The sequence below is a fragment of the Ictalurus furcatus genome, chromosome 10 (assembly GCF_023375685.1).
Source record: "Ictalurus furcatus strain D&B chromosome 10, Billie_1.0, whole genome shotgun sequence".
NCBI classification, from domain to species: domain Eukaryota; kingdom Metazoa; phylum Chordata; class Actinopteri; order Siluriformes; family Ictaluridae; genus Ictalurus; species Ictalurus furcatus.
Window position 1 is genome coordinate 23752768 of NC_071264.1, and position 18240 is coordinate 23771007.

An 18240-nucleotide genomic window follows, 5' to 3' on the forward strand; every position below is an offset into this window, starting at 1 on the left:
TCGATAATGCGAGTCGATAAAACAGGAGTACTCCACCTGGCTTAATTCAATTAGAGCTTAATTCGAGTATGACCTTAATTAGATTAAGGTAATTAAAAATTGCTGTTTACATGGTAGTTTCTTAATCAAAGTATGGTCTTAATCGGGTTAAAGAGGGGATTATTGTTGCCCATGTAAACGCAGCTATTGTCTACTGGGCAACTCTTCCAGTCTTATAGTGAAAGCAGTAGCTGATGAACAGTGCACATATAGGGCAGTGAAAATGATGTAATATAAAATATATGGATTTAAATGAAGGCTGTCTGAGAAACCCAGTGGTGCAGCATGAATGAATAAATGGATTGTTTGAGTTTCTTATAGTTTTACACTTCATTTATTGTGGCATGTATTCAGCAGAGCTGTATCAACTTCTACAGTGTAAGAGAATCATATTGGAGTTGCTTGCAAATAACAGTCCATTATCAATCTTCCAGTCTTCTTTTCTGTCAGTGTCAAATAAGCTTTACAGATCTTTATTGGAAAGGGTTTAAATGTTTTTCATGCTTGTTCAGTGAACCATAAACACTTATTGCACATGCACCTGTGGAACAGTCCTTAAGACACGAACAGTTTACAGGCGGTAGGCAGCTAAGGTCACAGTTACAATAACTTTGGACACTTAAGAGACCTTTCTACTGACTCTGAGAAATACCAGAAGATGCCTAGGGTTCCTGCTCACCTGCGTGAACTTGCCGTAGGCCTGCTGCAGGGAGGCATGAGGACTGCAGATGTGTCCAGAGCAATAAACTGCAATGTCTGTAATGTAAGACGCCTAAGACAGTGCTACAGGGAGACAGGAAGGACAGCTGATCATCCTTGCAGTGGAAAATTACATGTAACCATATGTCGTCATTTCCTGTTCCTAGTCACCCACATGTACTTAATAAAATATATATGGGAATATACTTCAAATATATTTTTCTCATATGAATTCATAGGGGTAATAATAATAATAATAATAATAATAATGGCCAATAATTGTTGCACACCTATATTTAAAGACCTATATTTTTTATAAACCTGTGTTCTGTTTGCAATTGTTTGATATCCATGAGAGCAGAATATTTTTGTGAATATCCAAAGGTTAAACAATAAAGACAATTTTTCACCGCCTTCTTTTTTAAATAAAGGATAAACTCACTTACATGGCAAATATCAACTTAATACTAACCAAAAAAATAAAATACTGACTCTTTATATGTAAATAGTTCCGGTTCTTAAAAATATATATATATTTTCCATTTTTTTCACAAGGTTGAATTTCTCTCTCCCCCCAAGGAATATATGGGAAAAACTTAAATATACTCAGTTGTTTCATTTAGCTGCGGTCATAGATAACACATAATCAGTCAGTCGTGAGATAACTGTCTGATCATTAATTAACACTAAACATCCCTATTCCTGCCCAAATATGCCATTTTACTTGGGAACACATACCTTTGCAGGGAAAAATGCATGATTTCCAATCTAACAACAATCCGACAATAAAAAAATGATCCTATTTAATTTTTAACATCATCTTCATCAGTTATGTCGACTGATCATAGCAGCCATAGACAATTCACTACAGTATATAAATGCTCTGTCCATGCTCTGTATCTAAAGGGTGTTTTAGTGATACTGTGTCATGGTGTGACAATATAAATAAAGCTAATTTGAATCAATGAATCAGTAGTACTCTGTGGTAATATGGTGGAAATTAGTTTATCTCCTAAACTTTTCTCCCCACAGATTAAGACAGATGGAGAAATCAACACTTGTTCTCTCATTGAGTGATGTAACAGTGAGAGAGAGAGACCTCCGGAGGTTCCGATCAGAGTGTTTGTGTGCGTCACAGATTTTACACACGACTGATTATGTTTCCTGAAGGCAAAGCTTCGCATATTCAGATTGACACTGATAATGGTGTATAATGGTGAGCTTTCAGTGTATCCCACTATTATTTACACTAAATGTATTATAGAAAGTGTCCTGGACTGTTTTCATTTCTGTTCCAGCATGTCAAGAATCAAATATCTCTTGTGTAAGTAGTGGGGGCGTGTTTCACACACCGAGGTGCTCTTGTTTTGGTGCTTGTCAAAGCATTCCAGCAGTCACGAGTGAGTGTGTGTGTGTGTGAGTTTTCAGTATATCTGTGTACATGTATATATTCATACGTGTATTACAGCATTATTTGTCCTTTTCACTTGCGTAACACAGACTACAATAGGACAGTAGTTTCAAAGATATTCATAAATACATTGCAGCTTGTAGAACCTGGTTGACTGTATGTGTCGTTCAAAACAGAACCATGCACCGTGTGCCTCTTTTCTGAGACCGGTAGCTTGATGTCCAGGTTATCCTTAGGACCATGTTGTTCAGTCGCATGGGTGTTCACTCATGTCAGGAACAAACTTGCATTCAGATATTAAAGTGCATTGATTTCCAAAAGAGTACACACAGCAAAACACTTACACTGCTGTAGTGAAAAAGAAACAAGACACATTTTATCTCAACTTATGTGAAATTTCCATATTTAAATGTGCCATCGTTCCATGACACGAATCATCAACAAACCGAATCGGATGTTTAAAACCAGAGATCAATACGAGCTGCATGTTGTATCCCAAACTTATGAATACTCAGCAGTGTAACGCATTCATTTGCCAAACAAGGAAGCTAGCCATCTAGTTAGCTAGCTCACCCAGCCATACACGTATAGCACCTGCTCTTAACTTCCCCTTCCTTCTTAGCAGTGAACCATGCTAAGTACGATTTAGACAGCATTTGACTTTTGTTACATCCATTATATTTCCACATTTCTCCTATGAAAGTAATTGTCAGCATCCAAATTGTGGTAAGTTTTCACCTGCTCTCTGCTGTAAACACACTGTATGTCAACAAGATAATGATTTAAGCCCTGGATAAAACACCATTTTCACCATTTTTATGTGCATTAGCATTAGCAAAAGCTTTTTTTTTGCCTTATATAACTGAAATTTGCAGATGATTACACATTTATATTTAGAAAAAAACAACACATGGTAGTTTTACTTGTATTTAATGGTGTGGAATGTCAATAAAATAAGTTAGTCCCTATCACTTACATTATAGCAGCTGTATAGCAAATGTGGGAAGCTAGTAAGGTCCTTCACCAACCTGTTACTTTTATTTATTTGTTTTCCTCTTGAAATTAAAAAGGTAAAAAGTACAGCAGGTCACTCCACTGAGAAACTGGAGCGTGCTGCGAAACATAAAGGAACTTCAGTTTGTTGCAAAGCCCTGACACTGGAGACTCCTCCCATTAATAACAAACAAAATAATAAACATTTTACATAAACAATTTTTTGGACTGTTATTTAAACTTAAGCTACGTGAGCACTCGCTGGTCTCTGTCAGTTAGTTGGTTTTTATATAATGTATTAGAACAAGTTCATTAATACACATTCAATATGAATCAACACCTTCTGACCAATCAGAATGCAGAATTCGACAGTTCTGTGGTTTAGTAAACTTTTATTTTCCCCTCTACTGAGGGGAAAGTAGGAAAGTCATGTTTACATGTCCACATATTTTCTGTAGAAATCTTTGATGAAAGATTTGCTCTAAAACTGAAAGTTTTAGAAAAGGAAATAAGAAAAGTGCTAGGGCCCAGAAAACCACACTAAGACGGAATAAAAAGGAAAGAAGGCTTGGAAATTGGCCTTTAGCTCATTCCAACAGCTCATTAAGTTAAACTTGTATAACGTGTAATTCAGGATAGTAGAGTGCTCATTTATGGGGTAATTCTCTCGAGATCTTTTTCCTATCCCAAAGCTTTTTTCCATCGGCCACCAGCTTAGTACGGAAGGTTCCAGGTGTATGGTTTTGTTGACCACCGATTGGAACTAGTGAACCTTGGGGGATTGCTGACCCCAAAACATGTTACAATAAAGCCATCGTTTTTAAAAGATCGCTTCTGGATTTTTGTTATATGAAAATACAGGAAATGGAATTGTGGAACAATAAGAATATGGAGGAACTAGTACACACTATGGCCAAAGTTTTGTGGACACTTGACCATCACACCCATATGTGCTTGTTGAACATCACATTCCAGATTTATTCTCCCTTTGCTGTTGTAATAACAACCTCCACTCGTCTGGGAAGGCTTTCCTCTAGGGCGCTGTGGCTCAGGTGGTAGAGTGGGTTGTCCACTAATCGTAGGGTTGGCGGTTTGATTCCAGCCCACATGACTCCACATGTCGAAGTGTCCTTGGGCAAGACACTGAAGTTGCTTCCGTTGGCAAGTTAGCGCCTTGCATTGCAGCTCTGCTACCATTTGTGTGTGTGTGTGACTGGTTGAATGAGACACAGTGGAAAGCGCTTTGGATAAAAGTGCTACACAAGTGCAGACCATTTACCATTTTCCACTAGAGTACGGAGCGTGGCTGTGGGGATTTACCCATTCAGCCACAAGAGCAGGGCAGGCACTGATGTTGGGTGCGAAGAGCTTGGGCCACTTGGTGTTCTAGTTTATCCCAAAAGTGTTGTGGTCAGGGCTCTGTGCAGGCCACTCGAGTTCTTCCATTTCAACCTTGGCAAACCATGTCTCCCTAATTTCTCCATCTGGGGATTAATAAAGTATTATCGTATCTAATTGACCTCGCTTTGTGCACACGGGCGTTGTCATGCTGGAACAGGTTTGGGTTTCTTAGTTCCAGTTAAGGGAAATTGTAATGTTACTGCATACAAAGTCAATTGTACAATTGTTTGCCTCCAACTTTGTGGCTAGAATTTGGAGAATGCTCACATATGGGTGTGATGGTCAGATTTCCACAAACTTTTGGCCATATAGTATAGGAGGTTGGTCTCAGGTTAAGGGAGTGTAGTAGGAGCTAGAAGTCATGCCATGCGAGAGAGAAGGCATAAAAAGACATTTCCAAAAATATCCCAGCATTTGGAGTGAATATGATACAGCAATAACTCAGACCAGAGTCCAGATCAGTGTTACTTACAGATGGGGACATAACACGATCACAAACACACTGTCACTTCCTGTGGTTTTTTTTTTGTTTTTGTTTTGTTTTTTTGTCACTTCTGATTTCTCAAATTGATGGAAAAACCATTCATTCACGTTTGGACCAGTTCTTGTGCTTTTTAAGATTTCTTATAGAAATCTGTCCTTTTTATTTGCAAATGTTAAACCGCGTGAGGTTGGATGTAGTTGCCTGCACCTGGTTCAAGTGTTAATGGTGTTATGTGTCTATGTGTGTGTTCAGGCTCAGATTGCCTTCCTACAGGGTGAGCGGAAAGGCCAGGAGAACCTGAAGAAGGATTTGGTGAGGAGGATCAAGATGCTGGAGTACGCTCTGAAGCAGGAAAGGTCTGAACCCAGCACATACTCACAACCCCAGTAGCTATGTTTATATGTAGGCTAACTTATTTATTAAAGCTACAGTGCATAATTTTTCGTTTGTTTGTTTGTTTTTGTTAAAAAAAGGTAAAAAGATTACTGCGGCCAAAAATGCTTGATTTTGCTGCAGCTTTTTTCAAAATTTCTGATTCAACTTGCAGGGCTTTTTGTGCCTTTTTGGAGAAAGCTACTTGAATTAGGCAAAATTGCAATTGCACGAAACTGTTTGCACGGTCTTTCACAGTGATGTTTGTTAGTAAATGAGACCTTTTAGCTCTACTTATGTTCGACACGCGTGAATCGAAGAGGGCTTTCGTTGAATGCGCGTAGTGATGACGTCACTTGACGAATCTTGGCCAAAATAGACGTTAATTTTTTTTAAAATTGCAAGCTTCTCCAAATATTTTAGAGTTTGCTCGATTTTGCATTAATTTCTGAATATAATAATAATAATAATAATAATAATAATAATAATATGCTCCAGAGCTTCTTTAAGTTACCCTGACAGTCCTGTAACAAAAGGGCTTTTTGTTCATTGCTTAGGGTTTTTGGTTACTGATCAGAAGATTGTGAGTTCAAATCCCAGCAATACCAAGCTGCCACTCTTGGGTCCTGTATCCATCCTGTATCCATTATAAAATCAGCCAACTAAGTAAATGTAAAACGTAAGGCTGTAATGATACACAAAATGTATATTCGGTACAATACGGTAAAGTAGTACCACTTTTAATATGATATTCATTTTCAAAACAGCAGACTTAACCATTGCCTGTATAAGTGCCTTAAGTTTCATTTTCACTTCATTAAAACACTCAGCATCACAATAATTGAAGCGTCATCATGTGTTGCGTGATCCATTCCAACTCTTAAGTCTGGATTTTACTTCCTTTTAACTATATGTACATGTACGCAAGATGGCTGCCGTACATCTCGTGTGGCCATTTGGTGTGATATAATACCACTGTAAATAGTGGGGACAGTATAGCACCATGTGATACTGTGTGTGTATATGTAGTCTTCAAACCTGCCAAAAAAAATCAGTTTTGCTTATCAGTCTTCTGGATTTTCTAGATTACTAAATACCTTTGAATGTAAGGGCATACGTTTTGATTTGAAACGCAGCTCATTACAACAATCACGACGATGGCAGAAGATTTTAATAAAACACTGCAGTCTGTGAATAAAATCACTGAACAATGTACAGTTCCACTTGGAAACCAGATGGACAGGGATGTTTTGACTCTGACGTGCCATCTAGTGGTTGTCAATTTTAATTCTCCAGATGTACATAAAGTCTGCAGGGAAGTCTGTGAACACTTGCGTTGCTGGATTAAATCAGTAAGGAAAGACCGCTTGAAGGTTGTGCGTGGAGTTTGGTCTGTGCGTCTGTGTTTGTGTGTGGTGTTTCATGTTTTATCTAGCTTTAGAGACCAGCACAGGAGGGTGATGTCAGCGCAGATGTATGGATGTGTCCGTAGTATTAGCGCTCGTGTATTGTACGCACGTTCGGCAGATTCAGCATATTCGTCGGTTTCCACCACTCTCTATCCATCAGCGCTGTTACTTCCTGGGAATCCAAAGTGCTCCCTTACAGCAGACTTTAACGATTTGGTGCTGACCATAGCCATTGCTATGCATACACTAGTATGCTAATGTATTGGGTTGCAAAAAACAGCATACTTTATATTGCTTCTTCTTTTCTTTTATGAATGTGGTGTATTTTCATTGGCAGTATTGTGCTTTTGTTTTGTGGTAATTGTTTTTTCTTTGCCGTTTTATTTGCTGCGGATCAGCTCACTCACCCCCTTTATTTTATCTTTCTTCTCACATTGTTTTCAGGAGAGGATGAGTCATTCTTTCATCCAGGTCAGGCTGAAATTATATATGTTCGCAGTGATTCAAAGTTTAAACTGGGAAAAACACTGACCACAGAAACCGAGCTCATGTAACAGGGCCTGTCATGAAAACGGAAACACACTGCTTCTCCATGCGCTTGTTAAAATGGGTCTGCTTTGTATACAGCATTTCTCAGTTCCACATCTGTGAACTCAACACTTTGTACAGTCTCAAGCCCTGTCCATGTGTTTACAGATATTTTTGAAAATGACATTTTTACCCCGTCCATATAAACAGCGTTTTCAAAGATCTCTCCATCCACACGGGGAAGAAAAACAATATGAAACTGCTCACAGAAGCCAGCTTAGCGATAATGTGTCATAAATTAACTGTTAGGTCAGATGGCTCAAGAATGACATCAAGAGCATGTGTATTGAGTGGAGTAGGTGGAATTCTGAATGGGATTTTTTGCTTAAAAAAAAAAGCACAAGGTATTCATATCTGTAGGCTGGCAATAAAGTAGAACTACTGTTTAGTGTTACAGTTAATACAAAGTGTTGGTCCGGGTTTGGCAGTACAGCACGTACGGTTCTGGCCTCCGAACAACTGTGAGGTAATGAATGAAAGCAGAATGAAATGGCAAACACATTATCAAATAAGAAATGCAGACTGCAAAGTAACTATCTGATCAACAGCCATGATAAACCGTTATGGTTATGTGGAGGGTGATGCTGTGATATCGTCCATCCATCCATCCCTCCATCCATTTTCCATACTGCTTATCGCACTCATGATCGCAGGGAGCTTGGGGCCTATCCCAAGGAACTCTGGGCACAAGACGGGGGACATCCTGGACGGGGTGCCAACCCATCGGCGGGCACAATCCCGCACACATTCACACTCTACGGACCATTTGGAAATGCCAATCAGCCTACAACACATGTCTTTGGACTGGGGGAGGAAAGAGGAGTACCTGGAGGAAACCCCCAAAGCATTGGGAGAACATGCAAACTCCATGCATGCAGGGCAGAGGTAGGATTCGAACCTCCAACCCCAGAGGTTCCACTAAGCCACAGTGCCCCCCTTGCTCTTACACAAGCATTTTTAAAAACGTTTTTCCATTCATACGAAAAAATTAAAGCAGTTTTATAATTTCTCCCAATTATGGGGGTGAAAATGGTAAGATAAAATACAACTATTTTTACAAAATTGTCCGTATACTTGTGGGTGGGCCTTAGTGTTTCATTGCTCTCCACACACCTGACCCACGTCATGGAGAGCTTCATTAATAATGATGAGTTAACTTTGGTATGTCTCAATTAAGGCATTGTTCATAAACTCCCTGAAGTGCTCCACTGCCTGGGCATTGAGTTATAAGCTGTGTTAAAGAAGCCCTGACTGGATCTTCTTGACTCCCAACGCGAACCTCCCAGGTATTCACATCTGCATGCAGCCACAGCATATGGTGAAAAATAAGACAAGGATTCCTCTCAATGTAATGCTGTGTGACAGCTGGAGGAGTCATACTTCATATTCCACCCGTGATAATCTTCACAATATGTTCTCAACCTCACAACAAACATCTTGCTGAGAACACTGGGGCTTAACCAGACATTTTCCGTACCGCTTATCCTACACTTCTCTGTGGGAGCCTGGAGCCTATCCCAGGGAACTATGGGCACAAGGTGGGAGACACCCTGGCACAGGGTATCAACCCATTGCAGGTCACAATCACACACACACGTTTACACACTACAGACAAATTGGAAATGTCCAAAGCCTACAACGCATGTCTTTGGACTGGGGGATGAAACCAGAGTACCCGGAGGAATCCCAGAAGCACGGTGAGAATGTGCAAGCTCCACACACAGAGCAGAGGTGGGATTCAAACCCGCCAACCACAGAGCTTTTAGCTTGCCTAATTATCCAAATTACTCCACAATGTAGCCAGTCTCCTCCTGATGGGAGTCTCATCTGTGGCATTTAGGGTCGTTTACAAATTCAGTACGGGAATTTACTTACTTTTTTTTTTTTTTTTAAGAATCTTGTTCTGCACCATCACTTTTACTTAGTTTTTTAAGAAGTGACATCAGAGTCAGCTGCCTTTTTTCACCACATCTGTGATGTGTCAGCACTTGTGACTAATAAAGCTGATAAATATGCTGTGATTATTAGTTACCAGTTGGTCGTCATGGAAATGAGACAATTGTATTTTTGGTAGGGAGGTGACACGTAAAAAAAAAAAAATCTCGTTCAATAAAATGGTTTCATTACTCATTGTGTTTTTATTCAAAGAGAAGATGCTGTAGAGCATGTCGGATCATAAATACATAATAATAACTTTAATAAATAGTTCTGGAAAGCAGAAACTTTTAACTGAACTAAAAAAAAAAAAAGAACATTAAAAACTTTATCAGATATTTTTTAACAAAATGATTACACAACACTGTTGTTGGTTTATTTTCCTAATTTTGTATTTTGACATTTAAAAGCATTACTTGTCATATTTTATTCCTTACATATAAGGTTAATACAAACGTTCATGAATTTTCCATTTCTCTATATGTACAAGTCAGTCAATGGCCATTTTTCTTCACAAGTCATGTTAAGCTGCTTCAGCCTACCAAGCGCACTGAGTAAATCTACAGAATGGGGTATTTTATTCTCTATTTAGCTGGAAGGCATTGCTGTGATGTTTAGTTTATTATCTAATCTTCTGAATTGGTTGGTGCTGTGGCGTTTAAGTTTCTGGTCTGGTGATCAGAAGGTTGTGAGTCGGACTCTTGAGCAAGACTGTTACTCCTCGACCCCTCAAGTGTTTGATGTGTAAATCTGAAGACTAGCGGAATTGGAATATGATTCATTTTGTTACCTTGTTTGTAAATGTATGTAAAGTTGTAAGGTTTGCACAGAACCTTAGTGGTGTTGTGTTCAGCCTTAATGGTTTGCGAGCGAGTTGTTCAGTGAGCTTTTCTGGTGTTCTTTTGCTCCGCAGGAGTCCGAGGGTTAGTCATCCCATTAACCACCAGCTGAAATCCACAGTTCCAATTTAATGATGCATATAAGCTTAGGTGCCATTATTTTCAGACATTGTTTGTATATGGCTTTGTAAAATTACTTATCTAATGAGTGCAGCTTGCTTTCCAGCTGAGTTAGACCGAGGCGCCATGCGCGTCACATTATGTGTGCAATTTATAGATTCAATCAGCTCTGGATTCAAGGTAACACAAAGGTAACTGTGGCAACAGAAGCAAGAAAAGCCTTTTTTTTCTCTCTCTCTCTCTCTTTTTCCGCAGGGCAAAATACCACAAGCTGAAGTATGGGACTGAACTCCTGCAGGGAGACATGAAAGCACCAAGCTATGATTCAGGTAGACTTGAACAACTGCTCTCCTACAATACACTACATGGATACTTTTATCCCCCAGGGTGAACACCTGAGACAAATCATGCCAATAATGACAACAACAAAGGAGTGTTTTTTTCTCCTTCTTTTTTTCATTTTCATAACTGGAATTGTTTTTGGGTTAAGAAAGGAATGCTGACAGAAAAGATTGCCTTTGCGATACAAAGTTCAGCGTATTTATTGATCGTGAGCTGATGTTTGAGTTTTACTTATGAACTTCGTTTTTTGTCCCCCCCAGATGATGGCAATGAGAACGAGGCTCTTCCAGAACCACCTAACAGCCAGCTGAGCTGGAAACAAGGAAGACAGCTTCTGAGGCAGTGAGTGACGCATACATACATAAAACCCCCACACAAAAACAAGGAAGACTGTCACTGAGACAGTAGTCTACACTCACTCACATACAGACCCAGGCACATAGTGTAAGTCCACTCCCACGTAGAAGCATGCAGAGCATCGCACATACTCCTACACACACTCTGAAACGCGCTCGGGTGTAGGCAGGGCTTCAGCAAACGACCTTGATCTGGGTAGGCAGTTAAAGCAATTCGCTCGTTATATAACGACGAGTGTCGATTGTTCCCGTTCTTCAACACTGTCATCTAACAAGTGCTGCAAAAATAAGCTCTAGTGTAAAGGCTCCTAGATTATTTGATGAATATCAGGCAGAATGGAAAAGCTTTGTCAATGTATAAAAAGCATAGGTGCAAGTGGTGTGTGTGTCTTTCTTATCCAGAAACTGAAGGGAACAAGAGTCGAGTCCACAACTTCTTTTCTAGAACTGACACGCAAAGAGGCCACCTCTATGTTAGTGGGGTCAATAGGCACAGAGGCTGTGCTTGGATCTATATGGACTGACAGACAAATAGGCCACGCCTCCTATACTGAGACTAACAGGCACAGGGGTCACGCCTCCATCACTGATACTGGCAGGCACAGAGGCCATTTCTCTCTCACAGAGAGAGAAAGACAGACTGACAGAAACAGAGGCCACACATGTTGTTTTTCTTTAATGGGACTGGCAGGCACACAGGGTAAACCTCCATCTCTTGGACTGACAGACTCCGAGGCCTCACCTTCACTGAATCTGGCAGGCATACCGGCTACATCTCTATTAATTTGGATGATGGGCACAGAAGCCATGTCTCTCAGAGAGAGAGATAGAGAGAGAGATAAATATTCTTTAAGACTATTGATATATTACACTGTGTGTGTGTGTGTGTGTGTGTGTGTGTGTGTGTGGGAAGGAAAATAAATTTATCTCCCACACTGACACTTGGTCCCAGCTGGCTGTCTCAATCCTAATAGTGCATCTGGATGCCTGCTGAGTAAATGATTAATATCTTTAAAGTTAGAAGAAAACACACACACACACGCATGCACTTGGAGAAAGTAAAGATTGCACAGCAAATAAAACAGCAACATCACTTCAGTGCATAAATCAACATTAATATCTTTTTCGAGAATTGAAGCAGAGGCTGTTTCATCAGAGCTTCGTTGTGGACAGAAAAGAGCGATGGCGTGAAGAAGTGGTTCGCTCAGTTTAATCAGGCTGTTTTACAGGGACGTTACACAGAGGCAGCATGGGAATGCCCTTCACCACTGTCCGTCACGCACCGCTGCCGAACATTAATCCAGGCGTTACAGCCTGCTGGTTTCATTAGCGCATACACACACGTTGATTTCCTGTTCTGGGTCACAGTGCAGAGAAGCTGCTAGTATCAGGGTTAATCTAATGCGAACGAGTGCTTCACAGGAACAGATCAGTGTGTTGCACTGAGTGAGAAAGCACACAGAGAGCTAACAGCAGCCCTCCCTGTTCCCTTATCTCTGTATTCATTGTGTGTGTCTGTGTGACACAAGATACACAGTGACAAGATTGACACAACAGAGTGCGACTACATGTCAACCCCCTCCAATACACACATCAATGATGAGCTCACAACAGAGCTAGTATGGTAACTTTGAAGACCCCCCCACCCCCCCACCCCAATCAGGCCTCCTCTAGCATCATCTTATTAAAAATGGGCATTTGTTTGCACACACTACATTAAAAGATATTTTCAGTGACCTCAATGACTGACTTCTGGGCATTCTACGTTATTGGGAGCTAGCAAGTGAGACTGAACGCTTTAAAACTTTTGTTCGAGTCCCTGCTGTTTTTTCTCATTTTTCATTTTTCTCTGCACTTGAGGGATCCGCTTGGCACCATTAACTTCATATATTGGGGGGTAAAACAATTGTGCGTTAGTTAAAGAATACACAGCAATACAAGTCATGACATCATTATTCATCTTGTGTAGATTGTACATGGAAAGCCCTGTGAGAATTGACACAAAAATATAAAATAATCACAAATCACCAATAAATAATTAATCTCATAAAAAATAAAAAGATTTATAAACGCTGGGAAAAGATAGTGGACTTGGTGGATTGTGTCACTGTTGGATAGGGTCATGAAGGGCAGTTCCATTACCGCTGTACAGCAACAGTGTGTGTGTGTGTGTGTGTGTGTGTTCGAACACAGTTTGAGAGACAGTGAAGGAGGATGAATGGTGGATTGTGTTGGGGCATTCAGCCTTCCTGTGCCCGGAGAGACTGGTACAGCAAGAGACGGAACGCTTCCCTTTCTCCTCCTTTTCTCTTTCACATTTTTTTCCCTTCTGCTTTTTCTCTCTTAAAGCTGGCTCTTAAAGTTTCTGATCAAATTCTTCAGAGATACACATCAGGTGAAGCAGGAAGTTTAGGAGAGGTTTGTGTAGTTGGATATTTTTGGAGTGCTGCTAAAGCCATCACAAGGTATGATGTGAGTTTTCATTGATGGAAATATAATGACTGGTTCTATAATAATCTCATTTTGATTTGTGTAAAACTGTGTGTGGGAATGTTATAGATGGCATTGTTGCACTCGGACTTGTAATGTTCTGGGTCTGGACTTCCTCAGTTTCCTCAAGTGAGCTAATGTCTTAAACTTTTTAAGCAGTTTGGTTTCTCTCTCTCTCTCTCTCTCTCTCTCGTTTTTAATTAGCACCTCTTTTGTTTTTTCCTCATTTAATGTTTCCATGACTGTATTTTAATAAAAAGTTATCAATCCTGTAATAATACATAACTACCATCATTTCCAGACTGTAAGATACATAAATGTTTTGTGACTTATACAGCAAAGCTACATGTTATCTTTGTTGTTGTTGGCGGCATTTTGATTCTTGATTGGTCAGAAGGTGCTGATTAATTTTCTGTAACAGCTCTGACAGTAGTTCTTCAGGGCAGAGTGTTTTCTGGTTTCTTGCTAACAAGCTGACTAACTGTATTTTTTTCTTACGAACTTCAAGAAAGGAAAAATGAGAGGCTGGTGTGGGAGGGACTGATTGTTGTTTCAAAGACATTCTGCAACATTAAATCTTAACTATAAATGGATAAAAAGTACAACATTCATTAATTTACTTTAATAAATACAAATTTGTTAGCATTGGCAGATTCGCTGTGTTAAAAGAATTTAAAAAAAAAAAAACTCTTGGGGATGCCAAAGTTAATTCATTTCCTGTAACAGCAGGGCCTGTTGTGTTTCATTACTTACTTACAGTGGGGGAAATAAGTATTGAATGTGTGAATTATTTTCAGTAAATATATTTCCAATGAGGTTATTCACATGAAATTTTCACCAGACATCAGAATTAACTCAGGAAATCTGGGAATATAAAGAATTCACAACATTAAAGTCCATAAATAAAGTTATGTGTAATAAAGTGGAATGACACAGGAAAAAAGTATTGAACACACTAAGAAAAAGCAGTTCTCCAAGGCAAGGAACCAGCTGAAATCCGTAAGTAATTATACCCGCTATCTGTGCAAATTAATATCAGCTGGGTTAGTAAATTGATGTCTATAAAAAGGCTTTTCGTCACATAAGAAACATCTCATGATGGGTAAAAGCAAAGAGCTCTCCCAAGACCTTCGCAACCTTATTGGTGCAAAGCATATTGATGGAATCAGATACAGACATATTTCAAAACTTCTGAATCCTCCAGTAAGCACCATAGGGGCCATTATCCACAAGTGGAAGCAACATCACTCCGTCATCAACCGGCCACGCACAGGAGCTCCTCGCAAGATTTCTGACCAGGGAGTCAGAAGAACAGTCAGAAGAGTAGCCCAAGAGCCAAGGACCACTCGGAAAGAGCTCCAGAAACACTTGGAGGCAGCAGGTACCATTGTCAATGAAAAGGCACGTCGAAGCTCGTTTAAAGTTTGCTACAACTCATTTGGACAAGCCTTTGAACTACTGGGAGAGTGTAGTCTGGCCAGACGAGAGCAAAATTGAACTTTTTGGCTGTTATACTACGCACCATGTTTGGGGAAGAAATGGCACTGCACATCACCCTAAAAACACTATACCAACAGTGAAGTTTGGAGGTGGAAGCATCATGGTGTGGGGCTGTTTTTCATTGCATGGTACTGCCGGACTTTATATAATTGAAGGAACGATGAATGGAGCCCTTCACCGGGAGATTCTTGAGAAGAATCTGCTGCCATCCACCAGGATGATGAAGATGGGATGTGGGTGGACCTTCCAGCAGGACAACGATCCAAAGCATACAGCAAAGGAAGCTCTCAATTGGTTTCAGAGAAAAAAATCAAGGTGTTAAAATGGCCCAGTCAATCACCTGACTCAAATCCAATTGAACAAGATTTAAAGACAATATGTTTAGAAGAACGGGCCAAAATCACACCTGAATACTGTGGCCCATTAATTTCTTCATACAGGAAGTGTCTTGAAGATGTCATTACAAACAAAGGCTTCTCCACTAAGTATTAAATAAATTTCAGTTAGCGTGTTCAATATTTTTTTCCCAGTGTCATTTCAATTTATTACACATAACTTCATCTAATGTTGTGATTTCTTTATATGTGTGGATTTCTTGAGTTAATACCAAAGTCTGGTGAAAATTTCATGTGAATAGCCTCATTGGAAATATATTTACTGAAAAAAATGTTGACGCATTCAGTACTTATTTCCCCCCACTGTATAACATGTCAGTAAATATATCGGACAAAATCACAGCTGTCATGGACAGCAGATAACCATCAAATTATTGGTAAATTGATCCCGACATTCTCAGCTATGTAGATCACACATTGTCTCTACACCTATCACCACCAGACTGCTCTGTAAATATTCTATAAATATACCTTAATGTACATTAAAGGGGTTTTTCACTTAATGTCTATCTACTGCATCTGTAGTTGTTTGTGATTACCATCAGCTAATTTGTAATGCAAGTCTAAGGGGCAGTTGTTGGGGCAGTCATTAAACAATGCGAAACATATTTTGTAGAACTCTTTACTAAATTCAGACAAAGCTATTTGTAACAAACTCTAATGCATTTTATGTTAGTCAGCAAAATAAACTTGGACATTTAAGTTTAAGTAACTGGAACAACGTTTTCCTGTATCATTCCATCCATCCATCCCTTTTCTGTACCGCTTATCCGACACAGGGTCACTGGAAGGTCAGGGTACAGTATTGTTCCATTGTTGGAAATTTGGATTTAAAAAAAAGAACAGATTTGGCAAGACTTTCTTTAATGACTTTGCTGTACTGTCAAAGACTTTAGTCATGTATGAGAGTTTTGAGTAAAGGTTATTTTGGGGTATTTTTTTGTTTTTTTTATCAGTACAGGTAAAATTTACAAAGCACACAGCAACAGCAGTGGATATATCTATATAAGGTTAAAAACCACTGAAGTATTACTTTAAAGTGCCTCACAACAAAGTGAAATATATATTGATTTTTTTGTGTGTGTCTTACATGATTTATAGTCTTCTTTATGTCTCTTGGCACAGCCAAGACAATCCACTGGTTTGAATGTCAGTTTAACCAAAATGAAGAAAAATTGCGACTGATCATGCATAAAAAGAAACATTTTAACACTATCTCTCTTTTTAGGTACCTCCAGGAGGTGGGCTACACGGACACTATCCTGGATGTGAAGTCTCAGAGGGTGAAGGCGTTACTGGGACTGACGGGAGACAGTGTGGAGCGAGCTGGAGAACGGAGGACAGAGCCCATGGTGAATGGCACGGAGCCTTCATCTCTGAAGGAAAGCACCACCAACATGATGGGGTGAGTGAGCGAAAGGGAGGAAGTGATTCATACAGAAATCCAGCAGGACCAAGAACGGGAGAATATTGTGCACTGTACAGTGGTGTTAAGATGATATGAGTTGTATTACGATAGATTGATGAAAATCAAAATAGTCTTCAATCTTTTCATATAAGAGTTCTGATATAAAGTTGTATATTCCTCTCTAAATCCACTACAAATTTAACAACTAGATAAATCTTAAATAAACAGTTCTGCGTCTGGACCAGTAGCCTTATTTGGAGATGATTGCTTAATATGGTGAATTAATCTTTGGTGTTTGAATCTGATTATTCTGATTCTGATATTCTAATTCCTAAAAAGAATTTCTGATATTTGTCCTCTCAGGAAACCGGAAACGTCTGACTCCGCAACGGTTCTGGAGGCCTTCAAGTTCATTGAGAGCGCGGCCGCAGAGTTCAGCGATGAGGAGGATGACGAAGACAGTGACGGCAGGGAGAAGACCATCATTGACTTGGCAACAGTGCGTTTACGCTGAGTACATTGCAGAGAAAGAAATAACTACCATCTCATTACATAACTCAACAACCTGCGCTCTCTCTCACTCTCTCTTTCTCTCTCTTTCTCTTTCTCTTTCAGATGATGAGAAAGAAGGTGTCCCCATCTCCTTCCTCTTCCTCCTCCTCGGCTGATCTGAGTGATGACCCGGACACCGAGGAAGCTCTGAAGGGGTTTGACTTCCTGGCCAGCAGTGAGGACATGGAGGGCTCGCCAGAATCGCCCTCCACCGGAGACGTGACTGATTGGGGTAAGACTTTGACAAATGTAGTTTGAGGTGTGAAGCATTGTGGGTAATTATCTACGCTATGAGTCTATAACCATTCATTTTCAGAGTAAAGTGCAGTGTCAAAGCTTGCTGATTTTTAAAACATTGGTATTAGCTTTATAATTAATCTAGCCAGACGTCAAAGAGAAATCTGACATTCGTTAGCGCCCTGATTCAAATAACTTCATTTTAAATGAGTGTACTTGGCCTGAGATCGAAAATAATCACTGATGGAGTGGGTGTGACGTGGCCCGACACGAAGTGTAGTTGATTACATTCCAGTAATACCACACCCTGAAGTGTTTTATTCTCTTTATTCTACAGCAGGGTCCCAATGATTACAGTTTTTAAAAAAAAATTAATTTCAGAATGACACACACAGTTTTTAATTTGTTTATACTAGAGATAAAGGCTATTTTTCCCCGCTATGGGCTATCGACCGATAGTTTAAAAACTTCCGATGATCAGGGCCGATTATATCCTGTTAATCAAAAGAGGGCGGGAAAATACATAAGATTTTGTGCTGTGTGTAAAAATGATGTCTCTTGGGTGAAATGAGGAGAAAACTGCAGTTTGTAATGTCTGTAATTGCTGCACTGCTAAAAACTTTTACACCGGAAGTAAATTTTACGACACAGAAGTTTCGTCGTCGAGTCA

General features: G+C 39.7%; 1 protein-coding gene across 1 annotated transcript in view; it reads left to right on the forward strand.

Moving 5' to 3' along the window:
* strn (striatin, calmodulin binding protein) overlaps positions 1-18240 on the forward strand; it is a 65967-nt gene that overhangs the window by 28372 nt on the left and 19355 nt on the right. The window contains exons 2-7 of the mRNA XM_053634073.1: positions 5280-5383; positions 10546-10619; positions 10893-10974; positions 16602-16778; positions 17145-17280; positions 17397-17565. Of these exons, the coding sequence (XP_053490048.1) occupies positions 5280-5383; positions 10546-10619; positions 10893-10974; positions 16602-16778; positions 17145-17280; positions 17397-17565 (742 nt within the window). The remainder of the gene's footprint in view (positions 1-5279; positions 5384-10545; positions 10620-10892; positions 10975-16601; positions 16779-17144; positions 17281-17396; positions 17566-18240) is intronic.